Raw genomic sequence first — 27,555 nt, 5'->3', positions numbered from 1 at the left:
GAACTGTGCTTCGTGTCTCTCACCTGTAGTTGGGGTTATCTTTACCAGCCTGTAGGCTGTTGGAGATTTCAAAATGAGGTAATACATGAGGCCCTCAGAGCAGCGCTTGACACAGGAAATACTCAATTTATTATTACACGGCTTCGAGAATATTTGGAATTGGTTGCTACTCAAAAACTTTGGCAAGCATGAATTAGCCTTTTAATTTCCAGAGTAATTTTCACAATATGAAAGACTGCTAAATAGTAATTCATACTGACCTTTCCATCAATCTAGATTTGTTTAAATGAAGCTGTTTTCACCAGTGTTTTAAAGACTGTAATACATATATAATAATAATAAATGAATAATTCGAGTAAGGAGAGGCTGCTAAAATCTCAGGGCTGGGAGGAATGGAGATGTTACTGGTGCCCGCTCGACTAAATCGATGAACAATGGGATGACAGTGATACAGTGAAATAAACAATACATATATAATAATAATAAAATGATAATAAAGACTGTGAAAACATAATTTTATCTAAAACTAAAAGTGACCCTCTTATCTATGTGTGTGTATGTGTGTGTGTGTCTGTGTGTCAAAATATAAAGATGAATGTATACAGAAACATATATGTAAAGGCTAAAGGGACAGATGATTTAATTACTTACGACATGGTCTCCTATATTAAACAATTGCTCTAGAAGGTAGGGGAAACAGATAGTAAACTTGGATGTATTGTTCTAAATTCTGAAAATGTTTTATCTTTACTCTTTCATCTGTTTATAGTAGAGGATAATTATAAAACCTCCGGTTTATTCTGTGTTTTAAAAATAATTGAACTTCTGGAGCAGGTAGAGATGAGAGGAAGTGTAGACCAAAGCAAGTAGTGCGTCTCAGGAGGGCCTGGTGACAGGCCCCCTGGAGTCCCGGTGTGTCACGAGCACTCATCACCGAGAGTGTGCACCTGGAGTGTGGGTCCATGCACCGCCTAAGTGCCTCTGGTCTTCCCTGGCCTCCGCCGAGTTTTTGTGCAGGAAAAAAAATTAACTTAATCTATTTTGCATCATTACTGAACCTACCGACATAACATTAAAGCTTTCTGAGTGTGTAAAAGGAAATAATTCCAAGACATTAAGGTTTACAGAAGCTCAAAATAAATATATTTTGGAATATAAAGAGATATGTAATAATTTGAAAGCATTTCTAAGTTGTGAATCAGTTCTTTCTGAATAGTGCTGCATCCTATTTCTTTGACTTAATGTCTTTCACTTTTCTTATGTTATAGTATGTCTTAATGATACTTAAAGGTAATTAATTTTATGGTTTTGTTTTCTAGGTTAACAGAGCCTTCTGGATATTTAACAGACGGTCCAATTAACTATAAGTATAAAACTAAATGTACATGGCTAATTGAAGGCTAGTAAGTATACGACTTGGGTTGACTTACTTTATCTTATTCTGAAATCATAAAGTGTAGTATATCAAGGGTAAAGAATTAAAGCATGATATTTCTGGCTATATAATTTAAAAAATTTTACTTATATTTGGAAAATGCAATATTTTTATAGCAGTTATATGTAAAGGTAGCTTTTTACAGTTTTCTGTTTAACAAATTCTAGTACTACTAATTAAGTGATTGCAATTTAGGTCTTATGCGCATTTACTTTGAGTTCTGTTACAGTGGCATTGATCAGTAGGCATTTCACCATGTGATGCTGATTTATGCTATGTAGTATGGACCATATATTTCTAAGGAAGATTTCTTTAGGAAGAGTTTCATTATATTTTTAGGGTTTTTTTCAGTACTTAGGTTTTATTTGGGGGGTCACACCCGGCAATGCACAGGGGTTACTCCTGGCTCTGCACTCAGGAATTACTCCTGGCGGTTTTTGGGGGACCATATGGGATGCTGGGGATGGAATCCAGGTTGGCCTTGTGCAAGGCAAATGCTCTACCCGCTGTGCTATCCCTCCAGCCCCAAGTATTTAGGTCTTGGTACTGAATTTGCCTGTTTAAATGTCATTGGTAGAGGCATTTATTTGTTGTGGTTGTGTTGGAAATGGAACCCAAGTCTTTTGCAAGGAAGGCATGCACTGGACTGCCAAGCCTTGTCCCAAGCTCAAATGGATGCATGTTAATTTTTTTCGAAACCCAATTTGTTTTAGTCGATCATACCTCGGAGAGCAGGAGGAAGAGGAGGAGAGGTTTGGCAGTACTAGGGATTGAACTCATGTCCTGGCACACGTGAGGCGTGTACACTGGGCTGTCTCCCTGCTCTCAGACCGTGTGATTCATAAGGTTTATTTTGAAAACATATATTTTTGGCTATTCTAAAAGTAACTTTTGGTCTTAAAAATTTCCTGTATGGCCATTGTTTCATGTTGTTTGTTTATAGTGCAGTATAGACCTTTCGATTATAATTAAAGTACCTATTTATGCTTCTAGTTAAGAGTTCTGTAGAAATGAGAATAGTTATCTCTTAGGTTTTTAATTTTAACAATTTTAACAATTAACTTCCTTTAGGTCTAATTTACCTTATTTGACTCTAAGGAAACACCCATATTGAGCATATAATTCAGTGTATAATTCAGTAAGGTCTAATGCATAGAGTCTATGTATCTCCTGTCTTAATGTTTAAAGCATCTTTGGTTGACTAAATTTTTAGAAAGTGATTTTTTATATGAACTGTTAATAGATTTTTAAGATGCATACCATTTTCACATATAAATTGCTTGTCAGTTTTACATATAAGGTAATTAATTTTATCTTTTGTAGATATAGTAATGTCTTCTGGTGATGTAGTTTTATAGTAAAGTTATATGTAGTAGGTTTATGAAGAAATACTTTGTCTAAATCTCTTTAGACTACATTGTATATATTAATTTAAACATATTTTTAATTTCTTTCAGTCCAAATGCAGTGTTAAGATTAAGATTCAATCATTTTGCTACAGAATGTAGCTGGGATCACATGTATGTTTATGACGGAGATTCAATATATGCCCCTTTAATAGCTGTACTTAGGTGAGTGGTTTGATGAATTTATCGTCTATAGTAGAAAAGTGTATTTTACATGCTAATAATACACATATGTGCTGATTTGTGCCTCCGAATTAATTTTCACATAGATAATTATATTATTCTGTGTTGCATACTGTCAATTTAGCTTGTTAATTGTTAATTAATGATGTATCTGATTCTGAAGATGGAGCCAGTGAGTCTCATTGGCAAGTGTTCCTATTGACTATCTTCAGAGAGGGAGGGGCCTCCCTATTACGGAATAGCACTTTCCTTCTGGCCTGAGCCCCTCAACCCTCACAGGGATCTTGTGGAATAAGTCCTGTCACCCCCATTTTACAGTTGAGAAAACCGAGACTCAGAGAAGTGAGGGAAAGTTCTAAAGTTAAGTCAACTTCTGAAGATGGGAGAGCCGGGATGAGGACCGGGCAGTCTCTTGACGTGAAGAACCCACGTGTCGTACTGCAGCTAAGAATTCAGAATTTAAATGTCTTCCTCCCTCTGCGTTGCAATGCTCGACAGATGTCTGCTAGCCGCGGTGCTAGACCGTCATAAACCTGGGGGGGGGGTGTAGTAAGGAGTAAGACGTAGGTCTGGCGATGACAGGACACCTGGAACCAGCATCCTCTGGGGGCCCGGCACCTGCTTGTGGTCCAGCTGGCCCGTCCGCAGGTTCCCATTATTCTCACTCTCAGGGTAAATCGTTTTCTGAAATGAGTCACAGAGTTCAGGAAAGGAGCCTTCTGAGGATTACAGCTGTATCGTGAAGGCCCAGATCCCAGACAAACGGAGAGATCTACGTTTGGTCAGGTGAAGTCAGGGAGGAGCCCCAGGGTCGTTTCTTTATCCTTAGGACAAGTCACTCTCTCAGCACATCACAGTGGATCGCCGGAGCTTTCATCAATCCGGCTTTTACTTTTTGTGGGCACTCGGGATTGACTCGGCGTTGGTGCCGAGGTCCCACTTGAGCGCTAGTCCCTCTCCTGTATCTCTGGAAACCGGGCTGATCCCTCAGGGCTCAAAGCTCCAAAGACTGAATCCTGTGGCTGGAGTGCTTGGCGTGGCCAGTTTCCTATTCTGAGTCATTTTATTAGCTTAAACTCTGCAGGGGCCCACCGTGAGTCACCCTGTTCTCATGGGCCCGCGGAGCCTGCCATGAATAACAGAGGCCCGCCAAGGCCTTGGAAATTCCAAGAATTTGGAGACTGTCACTGCATCAAAATAGTGTCCATCAGTTACTATCTGCACCATAGAAAGTTTTCTTTTTTTAAATACAGCGCAAAAAAATGTCATAATCAAGTTATAAAAAGGATACTGTATGATTTTGGAAGAAGAAACTAAACATCCACGATAAATTTCATGTTGAGTAGAAGAATGATCCTCAAGGTTTGGGCGCCAGCTAGGCCTTCCTCGGTGGAGAAACGGGCAAAAAACGGAGACAGGTTATAGGAAATTATATTTTGGAAAAATAGCGAATGATTTTCAGCAACTTGATTATAGAAAATGTGCGTTTTCTGTAGCTAGATTACAGGAGCAAGTTTCAGCAAGCAGTTATCTGTAACATCTACTGAGTGCTTGTTATAAAAGTTCTTTATATCCGTGAACTAATTTCATAATCACAGCCATCCTTCAGTTATTGTCCTCACTTTTATAAATCAAGATGGAAGGCACAAAGAGGTTCTGTGAGTGGCTGAGATTTGCACACCTTGTGAGTGATAGTCGCTTATGGATCCAGGTTTTTATAATTCCTCAATTCCCTAATATTCCCTAATAACGTTTTCTTGAATGCCACACTAAGGAAATTGAGCTTTGTTCGGTGTGCGGGACGCTTTAGAATGCGGTGCATTTAGCGGAACGGAGAGGATGACTCTTCCACCGTGCGCCGGAGAGGCTCGTGTTTGTAAGTCACGAGCTGTAGTAACAGGACACCTAAGAAGTGGCTGTCCTGCAGGGGACGGGGCCCCGGCGGTCACGTCACCTGAGTCCTCGTAACAGTTGTTGAGGCGATTTACCTCCAGACTGGAGTGCAGTCCCCTGGACGTCATTTACTATTTTATTTTTATTCCTAGACTTTGGGGCCCCAGGTCAAACTGAGTGCCCCAGATTCCGCTTTTAGTCATCCTAGTTGTGTAAAGCAGCCCACTTTCTGACTGCTGCTAACCTCCCTGCGGCTCTGAAATCAGTGTTGGCACCCAGTGCCTGGACTCGCCAGCTTACTGGTTCTCAGCTACCATTAAGCTGATTTTTTGGTGGGGTTTGTAGTCATTTTTTTTTCAAGTTGACTTCACTTGGAGCATTGTTTGACCCACATTGTCTGGTATTATACAGAAAGGATAAACCATCTCATTTATTGCTCTTAAAACATTAGCAAGCAACATCTTTCATCTGTTTCACAGCTATTTACTACATGGTTACTAAGACTTGGGAACATTGTATTTAATTATCGACACATTTTGCTACAACCTCATGAGTATGCAACCACAACTGATAAAGAATTCAAATTCTACTCACAGTTTTTTAAAAATTTACATTAAAATTTTTCAGAGTTGCAACAGTGTTCCAGGGTATGGTTGCAGTGTGCAGTTACTGTGCCCCTTAGCCACTGTCCCTGAAACTGTTTTTCTACAGAAGTAAAACTAGTATAATTTAAGCATCAAATGTTGATTACTTTTTACTTTCTTTGCTCATCTCTATGTGTTTGCAAAATTATTTGATTATATTTCATCTTGTTTTGACCAATATGGTTTGAATGAGAGAATTTAGTCCCTAGTGGCCATTGACTATAATGTTGACAGGTTTTAAAGGAACTGACTATATTCAGGTACCTAGTACCTGAAATAAAATATCATTATACTATGTAACTGCATACTCAAATATACTATTAATATTTAAGTACTCAAATAATGCCATGTAATGCTATTATTAATGCAAAAATACAAATATACTATGTAATCAAAACAATATGTAATCATATGTTATATATTATTTTGATTATGTAAAATACTATATTATTGCATATTATTTGTATTAACTATGTAAAATATAAAGTATTTTGATTTCACCATGTTAATAGTGCTATTATACTCTTATTGCATAATACTTTGAGTAATATGCTGTGTTGAATAATGATACTATATTATTACATAATATCTTTAGTACTATGGTTTGTTTGCTAGAACTCAATGTTATGTTTGCACAGATTTAGAGAGTATAGTATAGTAGGTGTAAGTCGGGACAATAGTATTTTTCCCCTGTATGGAAAGGTACTTGTTGCTAACTTAATCTTGCTTTTTTGTATATGTGTATGTATATATATATATATACACATATATATATGTGGTGAATATATATATATATATATATATATATATATATATATGGTGAATCCTCCGCCCCTCTCGGAGAGCCCAGCAAGCTACCGAGAGTATCGAGCCCGCACGGCAGAGCCTGGCAAGCTACCCGTGCGTATTGGATATGCCAAAAACAGTAACAATAAGTCTCTCAATGAGAGACGTTCCTGGTGCCCGCTCGAACAAATCGATGAGCAACAGGATGACAGTGATCAGTGATATGTGGTGAATATATATATACACACATACACACATATGTATATTATACACATATATATGTATACATATTCACTACATAGTTTTCCTTTGTGTACATATAGGGTGACTGCTTAGGTGTACACAAAATTAGTGATTTCACATAAGTGAAACTGTCTCCTGGCATAATCATCATTTAGCAAGGTGTATCGGCATGCAGAATTTTAAGGAGCTATACAAAGTATGTAGTTTTCAGATGACTTCAGCTGCTTAGAACTGTGTACTGGAGCTGTCCAGCTTGAACTGGGCTGTCCCTGAGATTGCTTACCTGATTTGGAGGGTCCCTTCAAGGCTCATCAAAGCTTACTACCACCAAGGGAAAAGGCTCATGCTGTGAGGTGACTTGCGAGAGCGGTGGGGTAGTTTTAGGAGAAGGTTTGTAAGTGAGCGAAGTCAAAGACCACCACAGTATTATGCCAGATGGGAAGCAGGACAGGAGGGAGAAATGGGACATTGTGGCACGAATGCGAGAACGGGAAAGGCAGCGTGTAGGTGTGGGAGGTGGTTTGCTGTGGAGAAGAGTAGACACTCGGGGAGAAATGCTGGGTTTGCCCTTCTTCTAGTTGCCCATTCTGAGCGCTTTTCAAAGCGTGATGACCGGCTTCCACATGCACATTAATGTATCCGCCACCTCGATTTTGCTCTCTTCCAGTGGTTTGATTGTTCCTGAAACCAGGGGGAATGAAACCGTGCCTGAAGTCGTTACAACATCTGGCTATGCACTGTTACATTTTTTTAGTGATGCTGCATATAATCTAACTGGTTTCAACATTTTTTACTCGTAAGTATTGGGAAAAGGTTTAATATCACCCAGATTCTTAAAATTTGTCTTAAGAGTGCATTTTAAAAATTAAGTGTCTTATTTATGAGAAGCAGATTCGTGAGTAAAATTTTAAAATACAGAGGATCTCTTCTTGAGGAGCAGGATGCTTTAATAACGCTTTCAGAACCTGGCAAGTCTCAGGATGGACGTTACCGGGTTAGGTCTGTTTGGAAATGACACGGCTGGAGTTCCCCAGGGGCGAGGGCTCGGGGAGCTTTCACCCTTCATTTGGACGTGAGATCCATTATTATTGCCCTTCTGCATTCAAGAGACAGTACCCAGTGCTTCAGATATGTTCCTTTATTCTCTTCACAACAACCCTGTCAAGGGGGTATTTTTAAAAAATACTTTTTCCCCATTTACACATGAAGGAATTGAGACATAAGCGATAAGTAGCTATATCATTGTCTTTTGTGCAATAAGATAGCTTTTTATTGAGAATTTATATCTCACATCATATTTATTTCTGTGCACTCTCACACCCAAGAATGAAAAGAAGACGTTGCTTTCCGAGGGGAGACACAGAGAGGCTTGTTAGGTCCCTTCCTTTCTCCAGGAACGCACACAGCGAGAGTCAGTTTCTTGTCAGGCGTCAGGTGTCCTAACCACCCTTGGATTAGAGATTTGTTGTGGAACTTATTTATCTCATCTGTAGACAAGAGAAAATAAACACAAAGTAGTACACTTCTTCATCCACATGCGGTCTGATAAACATTGCCCTCACACAATGTTAGGGGCGAAAATGTCCTAGTTAGGCGTTCAATAATTAAGGTGTCTTCTTTGTAGCTCAGGTCTTTGTGAGTTTGATTTTTTTCCCCCATAAAATATACATTCAAAACATTTGGGTGATTAAGTATTTCTGGAACACAGTGCTTGTGTCTCTATAGATTCAGAAGATATTGAGTTGTTTGTCTTTACAGTATAGAGAGTTGCTAGCAGAGTTAATTCAATGAATAGGCTAATTGCCTTCTGTATGTGTGTATATATATATATATTTCAACATATTTATAATAAGTATAACAGAAGTACACTAGGGATAAAAAGGTATCCAGAAAGGAGTAAAATCACATTGTGAAATTGCATTAAATGAAACCCGTGAGATACAGTTATGAAAACTGAAGTTTATATAACACATCAGCCTAAATCCTTTTTTTTCCAATTACTTTGAATTTGAATATGCATATATATATATGAATTCTATTTTACAGAATCAATTCTTGTCCTAACAATTGTTCTGGTCACGGAAAGTGTACCACCAGCACCTCTGTTCCAAGTCAAGTCTATTGCGAGTGTGATAAGTACTGGAAGGGTGAGGCTTGCGATATCCCCTACTGCAAAGCCAACTGCGGCAGTCCCGATCACGGCTACTGTGACCTCACCGGGGAGAAGCTCTGTGTCTGCAATGACAGTTGGCAAGGTAAGTCCGTGCGCGGCCCGGCTTCCAGCGGGTGCAGACGCTCAGCAGCTCAGCCCTGCTGCACTTTGCACACCCAGATCTCTTGTGCTGTATTTGATTTTTGTAGTGTGCTGTTTAATGATCAGCATCAGTTTGTGTCTTCACAAATAGAATTGGCAAGGAGGTTTGTTGACGCTGTTTCGGGAATGCAGTGCAGCTCTGTAGAGTATCAAGGTGTGACATCATGGTAATCTAAACTTTATTATTTTGAATTTCCAATGATTGAAAGGACTGAATTTAACATGTGGCACATTCAAATTTGATTGGGAAAAAGAAATGCTTGCAAGTGCGTGAAACTTACATCTTAGGAAAAGACTGCCCTCTTGTGGCTATTTTGAAGAATACTTTAAAAAAGGAGGATGTTTCAACCTTATTGCATGAGTATTTCTGGGGAGGATTTTGTAAATAATTTTCATAAATTTCATTAAAATTAATTATAGGTGCTTGAGCGATAGCACAGTGGGTAGGGCATTTGCCTTGCACACAGCCGACCCGGGTTCGATTCCCAGCATCCCATATGGTCCCCCTAGTACCGCCAGGAGTAATTCCTGAGTGCATGAGCGAAGAGTAACCCCTGTTCTATCTTTGGGTGTGACCTAAAAAGCAAAAAAAAAAAAATTAATTATAGCCTCCACTGCGGCATCGTGTTTGGGAAAGGTGAGTAAAGAGGCTTCTAAAACCTCAGGGCTAGGACGAATGGAGACGTTACGGAGACTGCTTGAGAAAATTGACGATCAACGGGATGATGATAGACTCCATTGAAGAATTTTAGATGCTTAAATACTTGAGTATAGAATCATGCATTTGGGTTCCATGGAATTAAAGAGCTAGGACTACTTACCTATATGCTAGTTACCCTTCTAGAACTTACTGTGTGCAAAGTATATTTACAGATTGATGCTTTCTTTTGGGCAAAATGACTAATGCTTTTGATACGAGGGAACTTTGACGTAGGAAATACATAATTCTCAGTTACATGATCATGATTTATTATAATCCAGCATGGCAGCCTTAGCAATGCAGTTCCTTTTGCCTGTCTTACACCTGGAGGGAATGTACTTTTCATGTGGTTGTATTCCTCGTTCCCAAGGAGACTTAAAAAAAAAAAGTTGCTTAATAATGCAGAGTGCTTATTTAGAGGATTTATTTTAGTTTTTGTGTAAATTATGCCCATTTCACCTGTTAGTCATTTAAAAAATTGATTCTCCAATCTCATTAAATACCAGTCATATCTTAGTGAGCTAATATGACTCTGTGTTATGATTACAACAGATGTAAATGTCTTAGTCTTTAATTATGGGACTTGTATTTTGTAAAGTGGCTATTTGTAATTTGTGATTTTTCTTCTTTAAAAAAGTGTCATGAGATACTTTTTCTTTAATTTCAGCCTGGAAGCTAAAATGATGTTTTTCTCCCCTGTGGAGAGAATGGCACATTAAGAATACATTTAAATTAAGCCTGGAGAAATGGAAGTATATTATAACTATTTTTCAGACTGGTCTTCAACTACTGTTAGTTTCATTCTCATTTTATCCTCAGTTCAACAATAAAAGTTTGAAGAGCAAAAGATGATTACAATTGATTAGCATTCTTTTTTTTGGGGGGGGGGGGTCACACCTGGCGATGCACAGGGGTTTTTCCTAGCTCATGCACTCAGGAATTACTCCTGGTGGTGCTCAGGGGACCATATGGGACGTTGGGAATTGAACCCGGGTCGGCCATATGCAAGGCAAACGCCCACCTCGCTGTGCTATTGCTTCAGCCCCAGCATTCTTGATAAATATTTCTGTCCTTTTAAAAAAAACTTTCTTTTAGTACACTGGAAAAGTTTGGTTTTGGTTTTTATAATATAGATGTTTCAAACATTACCTTTGTTTGATATATATATATAAATTTTTGAAAAATTAGGTTAATACGAAAGTGCTTTTTAAATTATAAAATATCGTGGATAAGACGTTTTATACCATGATTAATTTCTAATAACAAAACCGTTTCTGAATGGATGTGAATGCTTTAAGGTCAGAGTGTTCACTGAGAGATTAATGTACTTCTTTCAAACAGTAATGGTGCATCTTGATTTTCTTTGCAGCTCACGACTGGTTCCTAGCTCTGTGGTGCAGGAGGTTATAGTCTGAAGCGGATGGGAGGGGAGTCTGGGGGAAAGGAGAGGAATGAAGGAGAGATTCACTTCTCAGACATTGGGGAATGGTCAGAGAGCTCCAGATCTCTGAGAAGGAGAGCCGAGGAAGTTGTCTCTGTGAGCTACAAAACCTGGCAGTTATTTCATAAGGGATTATTTGGTTTTGCTTTTTTATTTTGGGGTCACCCCCAGCGATGCTCAGGGGCTACTCCTGGCTTTGCACTCAGGAATCACTCCTGGCGGTGCTTGGGGGACCATATGGGATGCCGGGGATTGAACCCTGGTCGGCCCCGTGCAAGGCAAACGCCCTACCCGCTGTGCTATCGATCCGGCCCCCAGGGATTATTTGGAACCGGATTCTTTAGACTAAGTATGGGCACGTCAGTAGATTGTTGCTTCCTTCATTATAGACGGCATTTTTTTTTTCCCTTGCTGGCTACTTGGTGCTGCAGATTTTATGCTCATATACAACAACGTTTTTATTTTAGCAGCTCAACTTTTTTAAAGCTAGTTTTTTCATCTAGAGAGCACAGAGGAAGAGGCTCGCTTTTGAGCCTTTGATTCCCTCGTGGCATTTCTTTAGAGCTGGTGGACCTGCCTGATCTTTCTAAATTTGGCTTCCTCTGTAGTGTGGCTGGGACATCTGCTCTGCAGTCGCTGTGCCCCCCCTGGCTCCCCCCAGCACTGTCTCAGCCCAGCCTGTCTGTTTTAACCATATGCTTTCAGTTTGTCACCGCCTGAGGCATCTCTCCAGCTTATGTGGAAATCTATTCTCAGGATGTATGGCACCGTTCAAGTCCACTGTCTCTTTTGCCTGTAGAAGGCACTTACGGAAACCAGCAGCGGAGGGCTGGGGGATGGCTCGAAGGACAGGAGTTCTTACGTAGCATGTGGGAGGCCCACGTTTGATGCCCTGTACCTCATGGTGCCCTGAGCACTGCTAGGAGTGCACCTGAGCACTGAGCAGAGAGTAACCTGTGACCAGTGCTAGATGTGACCTTAAAACAAAAACCTCGAACTGATAAACTTTGGTACATCTACACAATGGAATACTACGCAGCTGTTAGGAGAGATGAAGTCATGAAATTTGCTTATAAATGGATAGACATGGAGAGTATGATGCTAAGTGAAATGAGTTAGAAAGAGAGGGACAGACATAGAGGGACTGCACTCATTTGTGGAGTCTAGAATAACATCACATGAGGCTGACACCCAAGGACAGTAGATACAAGGGCCAGGAGGATTACCCCATAGCTGGAAGCCTGCTTCATGAGTGGAGGGGAGAAGGCAGATGGAATAGAGAAGGGATCACTAAGAAAATGATGGCTGGGGGCTGGAGCAATAGCACAGCGGGTAGGGCGTTTGCCTTGTACTCGGCCAACCCGGGTTCTAATCCCAGCATCCCATATGGTCCCCTGAGCACCGCCAGGGGTAATTCCTGAGTGAAGAGCCAGGAGTAACCCCTGTGCATCGCCGGGTGTGACCCAAAAACCAAAAAAAAAAAAAATTAAAAAAAAAAAGAAAATGATGGCTGGAGGAACCAGTTGGGATGGGAGATGCATGCCGAAAGTAGATAATGGACCAAACATGATGACCTCTCAGTGTCTGTGTTGCAAGCCATAATGCCCAAAAGTAGAGAGAGAGTATGGGGAATATTGTCTGCCTTAGAGGCAGGGGGAGGGTGGGAAAGGAGGGGTATACCCAGGATATTGGTGGTGGGGAATGTGCACTGGTGGAGGGATGGGTGTTTGATCATTGTGTGATTGTGACCCAAACATGAACGCTTGTAACTATCTCATTGATTCAATAAAATTTAAAACAGACAAACAAAAAACCCCCCAAACCAGAAATAGATTCCCCTCCTCCCCCCACCCAAAAAATTTCACTAAATAGGTGAAATAGCAAAGAATATAGAAAGTGCCGAGGGCAACCTTGACAAGCATTTGGACTGAGTACTATTTACTTGTGTGTGGCAGCGCAGTAGTGAGAGGTAATGATATGCATATGTAAAAGCGACCTAAGGGATGGGGTCAGGTGTGGACTCGTTTTCAGGGATGCTTTTCACTTAATGAAACAGCTCGAAACTAGCTCTGCCGAGTAGTTCCTTGTAAGATGGTCTCCATACACGGGGCAAGAGGAAGACTTGTTTCGTTCTGGGGAACTCATCTAGTGTTCCCCTAGCACTCATCTGTGCTCAGGGCTTACTCCTGGCTCTGTGCTCAAGGAGCACTCCTGCTGGTGCTCGGGAGCCACCTGCTCATGTACAGGCCAGGGATTTGAACTGGGGTGGTGGGATTTGAACTGGGGTGGTGTGCATGCAAGGTAGATGCCGGAACCTCTGCTTCCGCCCATGGTTTTGTTTGGTTTCTGGACCAGTGATGATCCGAGCTGACTCCTGGCTTTGCTCTCAGAGGTGGGATGCTTATTTGCTGGTGTCTTAACCCTTCTGCTGGGGCTGGAGCGATAGCACAGCGGGTAGGGTGTTTGCCTTGCACGCTGCCGACCTGGGTTCGACTCCCAGCATCCCATATGGTCCCCCGTGCACTCAGGAGTAATTCCTGAGTGCAGAGTCAGAAGTCACTCCTGTGCACCGCCCGGTATGACCCCCAAAGAAAAAACAAACAAAAAACCCTTCTACTATCCCTTCGATCCATTTTTTTAAAAGACATTAATATCAAGACGCAACAAATTGAATTCCAGCATAAGAACTGCAGGGAAATATCGATTTTCAAAGCTGACTCCATGCCGTGGAGCCCCGCTAATCACATGCGTGCAGCATCATGCAGACGATCTTTCTGTCACTTCAAGACCATCAGAATCGTGGGGAGACCGGGGTCGCCAGCACTTCCCGCTTCCTTGAGCAGAGAAGCACGGCAGAAAGAGAAAGCGTTAGGTCGGTGCTTGCTGCTCCATCTCTCCAAGCAGACTTAGCCGGCTTAGCCCACGACCCTCACTGCATGGCAGCCCTCTCAGCGGCCCTGGCAGTGGTGCTGAGCTGGGACCAGCTGGGTGAGGGAAGGCTGCGTGGAAACACTGGCTCCGGAAGATGGATGCTGGTAACTGCAGTGACCAGGAGTCTTGGCGTCTGCCCAGAAGGTCTGAGGGGAGAGACGTCAGCGTGTAGCTTGTTTAAGACATTCCTTTTTGGGTGTTTCAACCTGTACCCTTACCCTAGTAATGTAAGGATACTGAATAATGTTCAAAGGGATAGGAAGGCAGGGGAGAGAGAGAGAAAGAGAGAGAGAGAGAGGAAGAAGGGGGAGAGAGGGAGAGAGAAAGTGAGAGAGAGGGAGGAAGAGGGGGGAGAGAGAGGGAGAGAGAGAGGGAGAGAGAGGGAGAGAGAAAGTGAGAGAGAGGGAGAAAGAGAGGGGAGAGAGAGGGAGAAAGGGAGTGAGAGAGGGGAGAGAGGGAGGAGAAAGGGAGGAGAAAGAGGGAGAGAGGGAGAGAGGGAGGAGAAAGGGAGGAGAAAGAGGGAGAGAGGGGGAGAGAGAGGGAGAGAGGGGGAGAGAGGGAGAGAGGGGGAGAGGAGGGAGAGAGTGAGGGAGAGGGGGAAGAGAGGAGGAAGAGAAAGTGAAAGAGAGGGGGAGAGAGGGGGGACAGGGAGAAGGGGGAGACAGGGAGAGAGGGAGAGAGGAGGGAGGGAGGGAGAGAGAGGGGGAAGAGATAAAGAGAGAGAGAGAGGGGAGAGAGAGAGATAGATAGAGAGAGAGGGAGGGAGGGAGGGAGGGGGAGGAGGGAGGGAGGGAGGGAACCCAGATGACAGCCTTGCATGCAGCTAAGCCCTCAGTGCCATGAGGTTTGCACTCCCTGCCGCTCCTCCAGCTCCCACCCGGAGCACCAAATTACAGGGTGCCGCCCTGAAGGCCACCTGGCCCTGTGGGGGTGGCCCGGGTGTACCCCAGCACTCAGGGCCGCGGATCAAACTACAGGTTCTGTTGACTGTGAACTGCGTGGAGGGTCCCGGCTGCCCTGAGCACAGCCCTTGGAGGGGCCGACAGGACTCGGACCTGGGGTGCAGCCGCAGGGAGCCCGATGGTGTCAGGCCCTAGCAGCTGCCCCAGGACTCCGCCCCTGACGCCCCGCCCCTGTCTTCCGCATGCAGCAGTCCCTGGTCTCTTTAAGAACCGTTTCTTGGGGGAGCTTTTAGGCCACGCCCAGCAGACGCTCAGGACTTAACTTCTGGCTCTGTGCTCTGGGGTCACGTGGCTGGGTTCAGGGGACCATCTGGGGTGTCAGGGATGGAGCCTGGGCCAGCTGCATATTTTAGGACTAGGTGACATCTCCTTGTCAGGTCCTTTCATGGGACCCAAAATTTTAAAAATGTGTAGCTTTTTTTTCCCCTTTGTGTGGGTCACACCCGGCGATGCACAGGGGTTACTCCTGGCTCTGCACTCAGGAATCACTCCTGGCAGTGCTCAGGGGACCATATGGGACGCTGGGAATCGAACCCGGGTCGGCCGCGTGCAAGGCAAATGCCCTACCCGCTGTGCTATCGCCCCAGCCCCCAAAACGTGTAGCTTTTGTTGCATGTTCATGAGATTTTTTTGATCGCGAAATCTAAATCCTGTTAAGTGGAGTTGATGAGGTTTCGGTGGCCTCTGTCCTCAGCACCCCTGTAAGGCCCGGCTTGCAAATGGCACACTCAGCTTTAACATTTTAAATTTATTGAGCAACTGAATTTGAAATGTCTTCACGTGTCTGTCTAGTAATATGTGGACGTTCGAGTGTGGGTGTCCTGGGAGACTGATACTTCCCCAGATGATGTCAGTTACTTGATACACAAAACGTGGAAAGAGAAAATCCACGTGCTTTCACCATCCCCTCTGGGTCCTCTGCCTTTCCAGTTACTCGCCACCGGGTGGCAGTATTGACTGCCAGAAAAACACACTTAACACAACTCCGCATTAAGGCTGGGAAAATTTGATAGGTTTTGTGTTAGAAGCTACCCGTGCGTATTGGATATACCAAAAACGGTAACAATAAGTCTCTCAATGAGAGACGTTACTGGTGCCCGCAGGAACAAATCGATGAGCAACGGGATGACAGTGACTCTTTTTTAATGTAAACTCATAAAAGCTTAAGTATTTGGCGGGGGATTAGCCGGGTAATGTATTAAGACACAGTTGCTTGAGTATAGTTGAACCTGGACACAGGTTGCCTTGAAGAAATTCATGGGATTCCTTAGAGTTACCTGTAGAATCTTAATAGTCGGAGAGTTCTGTGGAGGTGAGCCCAGGCCTCGCTGGCTCTGAGCTGTGGGACAGGTAAAAGAATTCACCAAGAATGAGACCATTATAACAAGAGCATTATAGCAAGAAAGTTATCCGAGAAATATAACATATTGTTTTAGTTGACATCGTACCTCAGAGAAAGGTCTGTATGGCATTATTGGGAGATAATCAGTTAAAAGTATTTTTAAAAAGTAATTTTTAAAGTATTATTATTATTATTATTGTCAAAAACACTGTCATTTACAAAGTTATTCATTATTCGGTTCCTTCAGGCATTTAGTGTTCCAACACCACCAGTGTGACCTTCTCTCCACCAATGTCCCCATGCTCCATCCCACCCCCACCTGTCCCCTTAGGCACATAACATATTTTACTTTATATTACTTGTCCCAACAAGTAACAACAAAACCTTAAGACGTGGCAAGTAGAATGACCAAAAAATAAATCACTAAGAGTCAATTTGTGATTGTCATAAAAATTTAACCTATGTGAATAAGGAAAATAGGATTCTTTAATACAATATAATAAAATGCTTATTCTCATTTACATGAGTAAATTCTCAACTTTGGCATCTAAAGTATATTGCATTAAATTTTATTTTAGGGTCTTATTATGGTAATTACCTGTTGTTAATAAAACTTCGAAAGAAAGTCTGTGCTAACATATTTTGGAGTTTACATGAGATAGGTAACCGCCTGTTTATGGAAAGTTTCCCATTAGGGGGATACTTTTTATAGCATTATTTTTAGGTGCTTTAGAACCAACTAATCTGCTCTCTGTAGATTAGTTTAATCCCAGGAGGGGGCAAGCAGGACAGATTTGCCCAATTTGGGGGAGAAAGTACATAAAATATTCTCAGCCAGTCACATGCAAAAGGATAAGAAATACATAGAATAGTTTGGATCAACTATGAAATGTTCTGAGTCAATCACAGAAGCGTATAAACTACATAAAATAATTTATGCCTATCCTGGGAAGGGAGTAGTAGTGTGACCAGTTCTAGGAATCTGGATGGCAAAGGCATAGTGTTTGTCTTGCTCTGCCAAGTTGGTAAGACAGGTGCCCAGGACAGTTCTAGGACTGGCCAAGCGGGGCAGAGTGGAGCGATGGCGGGGGCTAGAGGGGCAGAGTGGAGCGATGGCGGGGCCTACCAGGGCAGAGGTGAGAGATGGCGGGGGCTAGTGAGGCAGAGTGGAGCGGTGTTGGGGCCTGAAGGGCCTCCTAGCCGCAGCTGCTTATCTTAGCAAGGAGGGTCTCAGCCTGCCAGGGCCTTTGAAAGGGGGACTTGAGTGAGGCATCTCTTTGGAGGGCTTTGCCAGACGTGAATTTTCCTTTTAACTTTACGGAGCGACTGGTGATAGGTTATTTGTGAGATTGGCGCTTTCAGTTCATTCTTCCCACCTAGCACAGAGTAGCAGACATCTGCTCGATCCATAAAATTAAAATACAGATTCCTAGCCTACTTGAAAAGTTGATTGCTTAAAAATTAAACCAAACCAAACCAAAACAACACTGACAGTATATAAATATATAAATATATATACATACACACACATACATACACAGACCTCCTAGTTCAGTCACTTTTTTAAAAAAATCACTCATAAGAGTTTTTGTGCCCCTTGGCACTAGTGTAGGCCCTTTAGCTCCTTTATAAATATTCACACAGTCCATTAGACTATAAAATTAAAATTTGGGGGATGTTTAAAATACACTGAAATTGACATATGGCCTCTGGAGACTGGTTTCATGGGCCTAGGAAATGTTAAGAATAGTTTGGATTCTGGAACAAAATCCTATTTTTCTAATGATGTTAAGTGATAGGGCTTGAGCAATGATGCTATCTTGTTCTGCCTTTTATTGGAGAACTTCAGATTCAGTGCATATGTTAAATCTTGACTCTTGCTGGCATGATTACAGTAAGCTGCATGTACCTTGCTTAAAATCTTCTTGCTCAGCATATTTCCCCTTTGTATTAACAGTCAAATTGCTTTTTGGAAAATTGCCTTTCAGTCATTGAAAGCGGTGTTGATGGAATGATAAATATGATACCTGTCTACTCTAAGCTTGATTTTTCAACTTCTTAAAAAAATTTCTAAATTTACTTATATATATTTTACAGTAAATTCCCATATTTTCCCCCTTAAACTAGACAAAATTAGTTTTTATGGCTAAAAGTCAAAGAATTGCAACTATATACTATCCAACATTCTTCACTGTGTCACTGGATCACTGTCATCCCATTGCTCATTGATTTGCTTGAGTGGGCACCAGTAACGTCTCCAGTGTGAGAGTTGTTGTTACTGTGTTTGGCATATCCAATACGCACGGGTAGCTTGCCAGGATCTGCCGTGCGGGTGAGATACTCTCCATAGTTTGCCGGGCTCTCCGAGAGGGGTGGAGGAATTGAACCCAGGATGGCTGCATGCAAGGCAAATGCCCTACCCACTGTGCTATCGCTCCAGCCCACTTCTTCATTAGGAATAGAAAAAAGACCTTTGGCTTTCTAAATTGTCGTTGCATTTCATGGCATCAATAGTAAGTAGCAGGCAGAGAAAAATGTGTGCTGGATATTTGGGTAGTTTAAATATTATATGTAATCAATAGCTTATAACCAGTGAAAAGTATTAAGAACATAATTCAGTGTAAGTGTCCAAGACCAAATACAAAAAAGGAGAGAAAAGTGCTTAAGTCTACATTCTTAGAAGGCATGTTTATCTACATATATGTGTGTGTATAATTTTTCTATTATCTATTTAAAACCTACTTCTTAAACTTCTGCTTAAAATCTGTATTCTTGAAACTCATAACTAAATGTGGCAAATCACAACAAATTTGGCAGTAGTAAAAGGCTTCTGAATGTGCAATGACTAAAAATTCAAAATCAAACATGTGAGAACTGGAGAGTTAGTCCCGGGGCTAAGGTGATGGCCTTGATTGCAGCTGACCCTGATTTGACCCCCAGCACCACATGTGGTCCCCTGAGCACTGTTAGATGCCGTCCCCCAATGAGAAATCAGAACGAAATAAGACAACGTGAAATCAAATGCTTAATAAATTTGAGGTGTTTCTGGTGGTGTTCACCCTCCCAACCCCCAATGCATTTCTTGGGCAAAAAATGGGTTTTGGATGTAAAAAGTTCAGGAAGCCTTGATTTGAAATGCCGGAGTGGTTATCTGCAGAACGGTGTTCTTTACAGAAGTGCAACTTACAACCAGCATTTGAGATAGCTTCATGTTAACTGCACTTAATGCTTTCAAGAGGTAATTGCACAAATTAAGTAAATTTGGACTCTTTATAAATGTATCATCTTAATAGTAAAATATGATTTGTTTTTTCCTTCATGGCAGAGGTTAAATATGAGTTCCAGGTATTAACCAGAACTACATCACAGGGAGTTTGAAATTTTGGAGCGAGATTAAGTCCCCTCGCCCCCCAAAGGGCTGGAGTGATAGCACAGTGGGTAGGATGTTTGCCTTGCACATGGATGACCCGGGTTCGATTCCTCCGTCCCTCTCAGAGAGCCTGGCAAGCTACCGAGAGTTTCCAGTCCCCATGGCAGAGCCTGGCAAGCTACCCGTGGCGTATTCGATATGCCAAAAACAGTAACAACAATGGAGACGTTACTGGTGCCTGCTTGACTAAATCGATGAACAACTGGACAGCCATCCTACAGTGCTACAGTGCTCCCCCGAAAAGTCCCTAATTGATTAATCTCACATTTTGGTTTCCTTTTCTGCTTTATATGACATAAAGGCACTTCATTGAGACTTAATTTCTTTCTTTTTTCTCTTTTTTTGACATTTGGGTCACACCTGGCAATACTCAGGGGCTACTCCTGGCTCTGCACTCAGGAATCACTCCTGACAGTGCTGGGGGAACCATATGGGATGCCGGGGATCCAACCTGGGTCGGCCGTGTGCAAGGCAAACGCCCTACCCGCTGTGCTATCACTCTAGTCCGTGCAGAAAACAAAATACTTTATTTTATATTTTGTTGTTTGGGTCATACCCAGTGATCAGGGATTATTCCTGCCTGTGAACTCGGAGTTCACCTCTGGAGGCGCTGGGCATTGAGCCCTGGTAGGTTGTGTGCAAGGCAGGCGCCCTGCCCACCATACTATCCCAGGTCCTAAAACAAGATGTTTTATTTATTTATTTTTAATTTTTCAGGGCTTAATTTAAAAAAAAAATTATTAAAATGCCACAGTTTGCAAAGGTACTGACTTAGGTGTGCGGTAATTCCACACCAATCCCTCCACCAGTGTCAACTTCCCTCCGCCAATGTTCCCAGGCTCCTTCCCACCCCTGCCAGCCCTCGCTCCACCCTCCTCCCGTCAACCTGACAGGCTCCTTACACAGTGCCAGGGGTTGCCGCTCAGACCTCCTGTTTTCAGTTCTGTTGAGTCTGTTTTGGGCTATTGCTGTAGCCCTTACTCCTATCACCGGGATAACTGAAGCCTTGATGCCTGTTTACTGTTCACTTCAAGTCCTTCATTTTTTTGTGTTAAAGGTCTTCTAGTTTAATCAAATTGGTCAGTCTAATTATTACTATTAGTTTCCAGTAGTTGTCACCGGTTGCCACAGCTAGGTGTGTTCAGTTTAACCCTCTCAGTTCCTGATGGCCAGAGTTGGAAAACGGTTTTGCGGAAACCAGCGCCCTCTGGAGGCTGCAGGCAAGCATCTGCGGTTTTGGCTTTCAGTTGCTTGGCTAGGTATGCAGCCCTCAGCCCAACTTTTTTGCTTATGTGGTCAAACTATTATCCCCTTTTGTAGTCAGATCTGCTCTTAGAAAGACGTTGATTACACCTAGCAACCAGGTGAAACTTCCTGACAATGCCAGATCCTTACTCCAATCACATCTGCAAAATCCTTTTTGCCAGATGACGCTCAGCTGTGTTCCGCTCCCTGACACCTGGGTCTTTGGGCCTAATTTCGTCTCCCGCAAACTTGCTCTGAAATATTTCGCTCCAGGTTTAGAATTTATAAGTATGTTATGGATTTAAATACAGCCCTGACTCTTAAAAGTTTTAGCTGCTGTTATTCTCAGAGAGCCCCGCAAGCTACTGAGAGTATCTCGCCCCCACGGCAGAGCCTGGCAAGCTACCCTTGGCATATTCAGTATGCCAAAAACAGTAACAAGTCTCACCATGGAGATGTTAGTGGTGCCCACTCTAGCAAATCGACTAGCAACTGGGATGACAGTGATACAGTGATTCTTTGTCAGAATTTTTTGCCAAGTGATACTAAATGACTACTTAGAACTCAGAATTTTTAGGTGGTAAACTTTTTAATTAGAAAGGTTTTCAAGTTTATTTTTTAAAAGTTGCAAGAGTAACTGTACAAGGAATATGCAAATAGTCTTTACCCAGATTCACCTATGGTTAACATTTTATACTATTTCATATTATTTCTGATTCTTAAATGACTTAAAATAAATCTTTATTTACTTAATTAAGAAAATTGCATACAAAATTTATGCCCGTGGATATGTTATTTTTATGTAATATATCTCTGATCTTGTTTTTCTTCAATTAGAGGTTCTCAGACTTCTCTCTATAGGTCTATATTGCAGCTAATATTTTTGGTTTTGTAGGCCTCCTGGGCTCTGTTTAACACTCATCCTTTGCCAAAGGAACTATGGACAGTACTTTAAAAGAATGAACTATTTTTTTCTTGGATTTTACCAATCTGAGTAAAATGATTTAATATTCAAGTTAAATTTTCCTTGGAGCAGTATGCTCTTTTATGTTTTCTAATTACCAGTAAATAAATATTCACCATCTTCTTACTCACAAAGGATAAAATTTTCTCTATTTAAAAGAATCTTACTGGGGCTGGAGCAATAGCACAGCGGGCAGGGCGTTTGCCTTGCATGCGGCCGACCCGGGTTTGATTCTCAGCATCCCATATGGTCCCCTGAGCACCTCCGGGAATTAATATCTGAGTGCATGATCCAGGAGTAACCCCTGTGCATCGCTGGGTGTGACCCAAAAAGCCAAAAAATAAAAATAAAAAAATAAAAGAATCTTACCATTTTCGAGGAGATAAGTGATAGGGAGGGATATTGCACTTTGGTAGTGAGTGTGTGGTAACATAGTACCATTAAAACTTCTGAACACTGGTTTGGAAACCACTATGGACACGCTAAAAAAGTTAGGAATGGAGTATCTGTCTGACCCTCTTCTGGGCATCTACCCAAGGGTCCAAAAACTCAATTTAGGAAAGATATTTGCACTCCTGTGTTCATGCAGCACTATTCACAGTAGCTCAGATCAGCCAGGTGTGCAGGATCAACAACCAAGTGTGCAAGATCAGAGAAGAAACTGTGGTATAGGCACAGTGAGCTACTGCTCGACTGTAAGAAATCAATGGAATCATAAAATTTGCTGCCCCATGGATGGTCTGGAGAGGACCAGGCTGAGTGAAGTTAGTCAGAAGAAGAGGGGCACACTCAGAGAAGGACCTCTCTCATCTATGGGATGTGAAGAGCCAAAATAAGGGAATAGCAGATGCCCAAAGGCAACAGAAACTGAGAATTTGTTTTTAGTAGAAGCTTACCACAGAGGGTGGGGATGGACGAGGGACCCGGGAAGGGTGGTGGAGGGAGGTGGTCGTGGATAGAGGGTATGGTGTGTGTGTGTGTGTGTGGCTGGGATTTCAAGTAGGAAATCCTTAGTAACAGTTTATAAAACCCAGTGTGGGGCTGGAGAGATAGCACAGTGGGTAGGGAGTTTGCCTTGCCTGCGGCCGACCTGGGTTCAATTCCCAGCGTCCCATATGGTCCCCTGAGCACCACCAGGAGTAATGCAGGAGTGACCCCTGTGCATCGCCAGGTGTGACCCAAAAAGCAAACAAAAAATAAATAAATAAAACCCAGTGCGTCCTCCCCTCCAAACTTGAAACTTCTAAACACTCTCTTGTGAGCTAATTTTACCTCAGTTTAAAAACAGAAGAGAGTTTGGTACTAAGTCTGTGCCTGAAAAATGCAGATTTATTCATTCTAAGGCTGTAAAGATCAGAATATAGATTAAGGTGTGCATGGGAGAGTGGACAATGACTGCAAAAACAGAGTAGGACAATATTTTTTAAAATAAAGGTCAATGACTCAATTATATGGTTTGATATAAGCAAGCCGATTAGACTCTCATAATAGAGTAAAAAATGTTGCCTTATTGCTGTGTCCAGGTTTGTTTTGACTGTTATGCTGGGACCAGTTGTGTCCCCTTTCATATCAGGCTGTCGTTCATGTTTACTGATGCTTTTTTAAACAAGTATAGGGCATGTCATATAAATTAGAAGCTTGTACAAGTTGGAGGAAAGAAAAATGATGGTGGAGTTATGTTGTCCACTTGCGCCTGATGGCTTAGTTCGAGCGAAACACTGCCATCCGTGATATTAAGAAAACATTTCAGTGGTTTTATGAATTTTGTTCATATAAATTTGTCTGGTTAATATTTGTGCAAACCATATTTATTTATTTTGGTTTTTTGGCCTCACCCGGCTATGCTCAGGGCTTACTCCTGGCTCTGCACTCAGAGATCATTCCTGGTGGGCTTGGGGAGCCTTCTGGGCTTCTGGGGAGTGAACCTGGTTATAAGAACCTATTTTATAAGACAAAACCACCCTGCTCTCTATACTCGCCCTCAATTTTTTTTTTAATTTTTTGCTTTTTGGGTCACACCTGGTGATGCTCAGGGTTTTTTCCTGGTGGTGCTCAGGGGAGCATCTGGAATGCCGGGGATTCAATCTGAGTCGGCCGCGTGTTGGGGATGTGCCCTTGCCCCAGACAGCCTCAATTTGATAAAAACTTTAAACATAGGCAATTTATATCTGGTTTGTACTTGAATGTATTTTAATTCCACTAGAATAAAGATAATTTGGGAATCCTTTCCTTGGATAAAAAATTGTTTGTTAGGAATATTCCTTCCATTATTTAAAATTTTTAGAACACTGTTCTAACTTATCCTCCTGTCTTTAATGTCTGAGCAAAGCAAGACTCCTGCACCCCGTTATGAGCATTGAGAGGCAGTGATTTCACCCCGTGGTGTCTTAAGTTTTCACACACTAGCTAAGAATGTCTAAATTTCATTCAGAATTTTTGGAGAATAATGCTAAAGTTTTCTTCGGATACTAACTATAGTTGCTTTTTTAAGAAGGATGCCAATGCAAGTGTACTTTTATTTTTTGTATTTTTCTGGTAGTTTACAATTTAAAAATGATCCCACCACCACTGTCTTTTAAAAGATCGATTATTTTAAATAAAACTAGAATAGGCTGTCATTTCCATTCTTTTTTTTTTTTTTTTGCTTTTTTTTGGTCACACCCAAAAATGCTCAGGGGTTACTCCTGGCTTTGCACTTAGGAATTACTCCTGGCAGTGCTTGGGGGACCATATGGGATGCCGGGGATCGAACCCGGGTTGACCGCATGCAAGGCAAACACCCTACCCGCTGTGCTATCGCTCCGGTCCTGTCATTTCCATTCTTATACATGAAGTCTTTTTTTTTTTCTATCACAGAATGAAATAGAGCTACTCAGGGTTCAAGTTTTGGAGCTGGAACTGGGATTTCAGTACACTGCTTTTCATTCCAGTAGTCTGGTAGCTTAGTAAGCTAAATTAGAATTTTCATATTATTTGATACTTACCAACAGATCCAAATCTGAATGAGTGTATATTTTTATTTTCTTGTAAGCCTGACGTTGTTGTTAGACTATTGCCCATAACCTATAGATGAAACATTTATGTACATATATTTTCCTTTCTGTAACCTAAGGCCTTTGTGTAATGGTGCATTGTTTTGTTCTTTTTAAAAATAGGTCCTGATTGTTCTTTGAATGTTCCTTCTACTGAGTCTTACTGGATTCTGCCAAATGTTAAACCCTTCAGTCCTTCCGTAGGCCGAGCGTCCCACAAGGCAGTTTTACATGGCAAATTGATGTGGGTGATTGGTGGATATACCTTTAACTACAGTTCTTTTCAAATGGTCCTGAAGTAAGTATCTCCCTCCTACCCCCCGACCCCGATTCTTACAACCTGTTCTTAAACTGGCTTGCTTTGATAATAAGATTATTCTGTCTTGTTTTATTGCTGTCTGTCCAATTTTATGAATAGCTGTATTGTCATAATGCCTATTTGCTTTGTGTCCTAATTTGCAGTGGCTACTTATATGGCATTCTGCATAAGTTGGTTTTGCGTAGAAATTCACTGATCTGTCTAGAATGCTTTTAATAAGTTCTGAGTAAGAAAATAAAAACTTCAAACGAGGGCAGGCCATGCCTGCTTTGGGTATTAATGAGTTCTGCCACGTTTTTTGTTTCTTCAGCGTGAAGTGTAATTGCCAGTGTGAAGACACTTTCAGTTCTGTAAATTTCAATTTACCTGAACTTTTACTTCGCCTTTATTTGACAAGCTTTTGTTGGGAGAATACTGCCAGCTTGGCAACACAGATCATTCATTTTTCTGTTGGCTCAATAGGGATTGTTTCCTGGATGAGTCTGACAGGGGAGCCCACACATGGGTGACAGCGTTCCCCGACTAGTTTTAGGTGATGTATTTCAGGAACTGCTCAGTTACACAGTAAAAGAGGAAATAGGAAGAATTAATTGATTCTCAATGTTTTCAGGAGATATGTGATATCTCCTGGTATATAATATATAATATAAAAATATAATATTTAATATATAAGACATATTATATGGACTGCAGTGATAGCACAGTGGGTAGGGTGTTTGCCTTGCACGTGGCCAACTCAGGTTCAATTCCTCCGTCCCTCTCGGAGAGCCCGGCAAGCTACTGAGAGTATCCCGCCCACAGGGCAGAGCCTGGCAAGCTACCTGTGGAGTATTCACTATACCAAAAACAGTAACAAGTCTCCCAATGGAAACGTTACTGGTGCCCGCTTGAGCAAATCGATGAACAACGGGACGACAGTGCAGTGCTACAGTGCTACATATTATATATATTAATAACATAACTATTGGTACAAATTGTGCTGGCCCCAGGCAGTTTGCCCTTGGCATGAGGTGGAATTTGGATTTTCAGATTTCGCAGACAAAGCCCACAAGACAAGTAATAATTTTTCAGAGAAACTAAACACCTTGAAATCTTTGTGGTTTTGTTATAAATATTGATTGGGCTCATACTAAGCATTCTGTTTTGAAATTCAAATTTAACTGTGCATTCCATGTTTTAGACAGCAAGCCTATTTACTGAATGACTAGCTTAGCCCACTGAATTTGAAAGTTTTAAGAAATTTTGCAGGACAAAGAGGAGATTGCTTTAAAACGGAGTAAAACTGCAGTGGAATCATAAAAGAAATTCTGAAGAGAAGGGAGAAATTGTTTCTGGTTAATTTTTAAGCGAACTATTAGAATTCTGTGAAAGAATATATAGAGGACAGGAGGGAGCAGAAGAATTGAAAGATAGGAATTAAAATGAATTGTTTAGTTTTGAAAGGAGTGTGGAAAGTGAAGAGGCTTAGGAAATGAAAAGGACATTAACTGCGAGTAATGTGAATGAAAAGCCCGTAAAAATAAAGTGGTGCTTTGGATCCAGTTTTGATGTTTGCCAAGTAGAGTTGAGAAGACAGCATATCCTTGCCAGGGACACGTGGGAATCACAGAGACCTGTGTTCTCTGTAAGTGTAAGTGCATGTGTGGATCTTGTTCTCCTCAACATGCATTTTTCCATTCGAACCATTGCGCATTTGTTCTTTTTATTTATTTATTTATTTATTTATTTATTTATTTATTTATTGCTTTTTGGGTCACACCTAGCGATGCACAGGGGTTACTTCTGGCTCTGCACTCAGGAATTACTCCTGGCGGTGCTCAGGGGACCATATGGGATGCTGGGAATCGAACCCGAGTTGGCTAGGTGCAAGGCAAATGCCCTCCCAGCTGTGCTTTTGCTCCAGCCCTTACGCTTTTGTCTGAGTCTTCTAAGTGGTGTTGGGAACCGACTCTCCGCCCGGCCCCCCCCCCCCCCCCCCGGGCTGCACTCTGGGGTGCTGGAGAGGCCCACCAATGCCAGGGCTCAGATACAGGAGTGCCTTTACACATCTGGCCCGGGGCTGTAGCCTTTCAACTCCTTACATTGGTTTTTGTCTGAAACGAGATTCCTTTTCTTTATTGTTGTTACAACCCCCGCCCCAGTGCTTGCGTGGCTGGCTGCTATTTGATCAGCTCTGTAATTCGTCCCGCAGCATCACAAGTAACTTGGGGGATGCCTTCACAGGTTCGAGATGACTTCCCCCTCCTTAGTCTGAATGTGACCCAGCAGACTGTAGGCATGTTTCG

General features: G+C 42.0%; 1 protein-coding gene across 1 annotated transcript in view; it reads left to right on the top strand.

The window, feature by feature from the left end:
* ATRNL1 (attractin like 1) overlaps positions 1-27,555 on the top strand; it is a 749,151-nt gene that overhangs the window by 45,733 nt on the left and 675,863 nt on the right. The window contains exons 2-6 of the mRNA XM_055118743.1: positions 1,320-1,403; positions 2,893-3,006; positions 7,258-7,386; positions 8,637-8,845; positions 25,075-25,249. Coding sequence (XP_054974718.1) covers positions 1,320-1,403; positions 2,893-3,006; positions 7,258-7,386; positions 8,637-8,845; positions 25,075-25,249 — 711 coding nt within the window. The remainder of the gene's footprint in view (positions 1-1,319; positions 1,404-2,892; positions 3,007-7,257; positions 7,387-8,636; positions 8,846-25,074; positions 25,250-27,555) is intronic.

This window comes from Sorex araneus, chromosome 11 (genome assembly GCF_027595985.1).
Source record: "Sorex araneus isolate mSorAra2 chromosome 11, mSorAra2.pri, whole genome shotgun sequence".
In the NCBI taxonomy this organism is placed as follows: Eukaryota; Metazoa; Chordata; class Mammalia; order Eulipotyphla; family Soricidae; genus Sorex; species Sorex araneus.
This window is presented reverse-complemented; position numbering and strand designations above follow the sequence as displayed.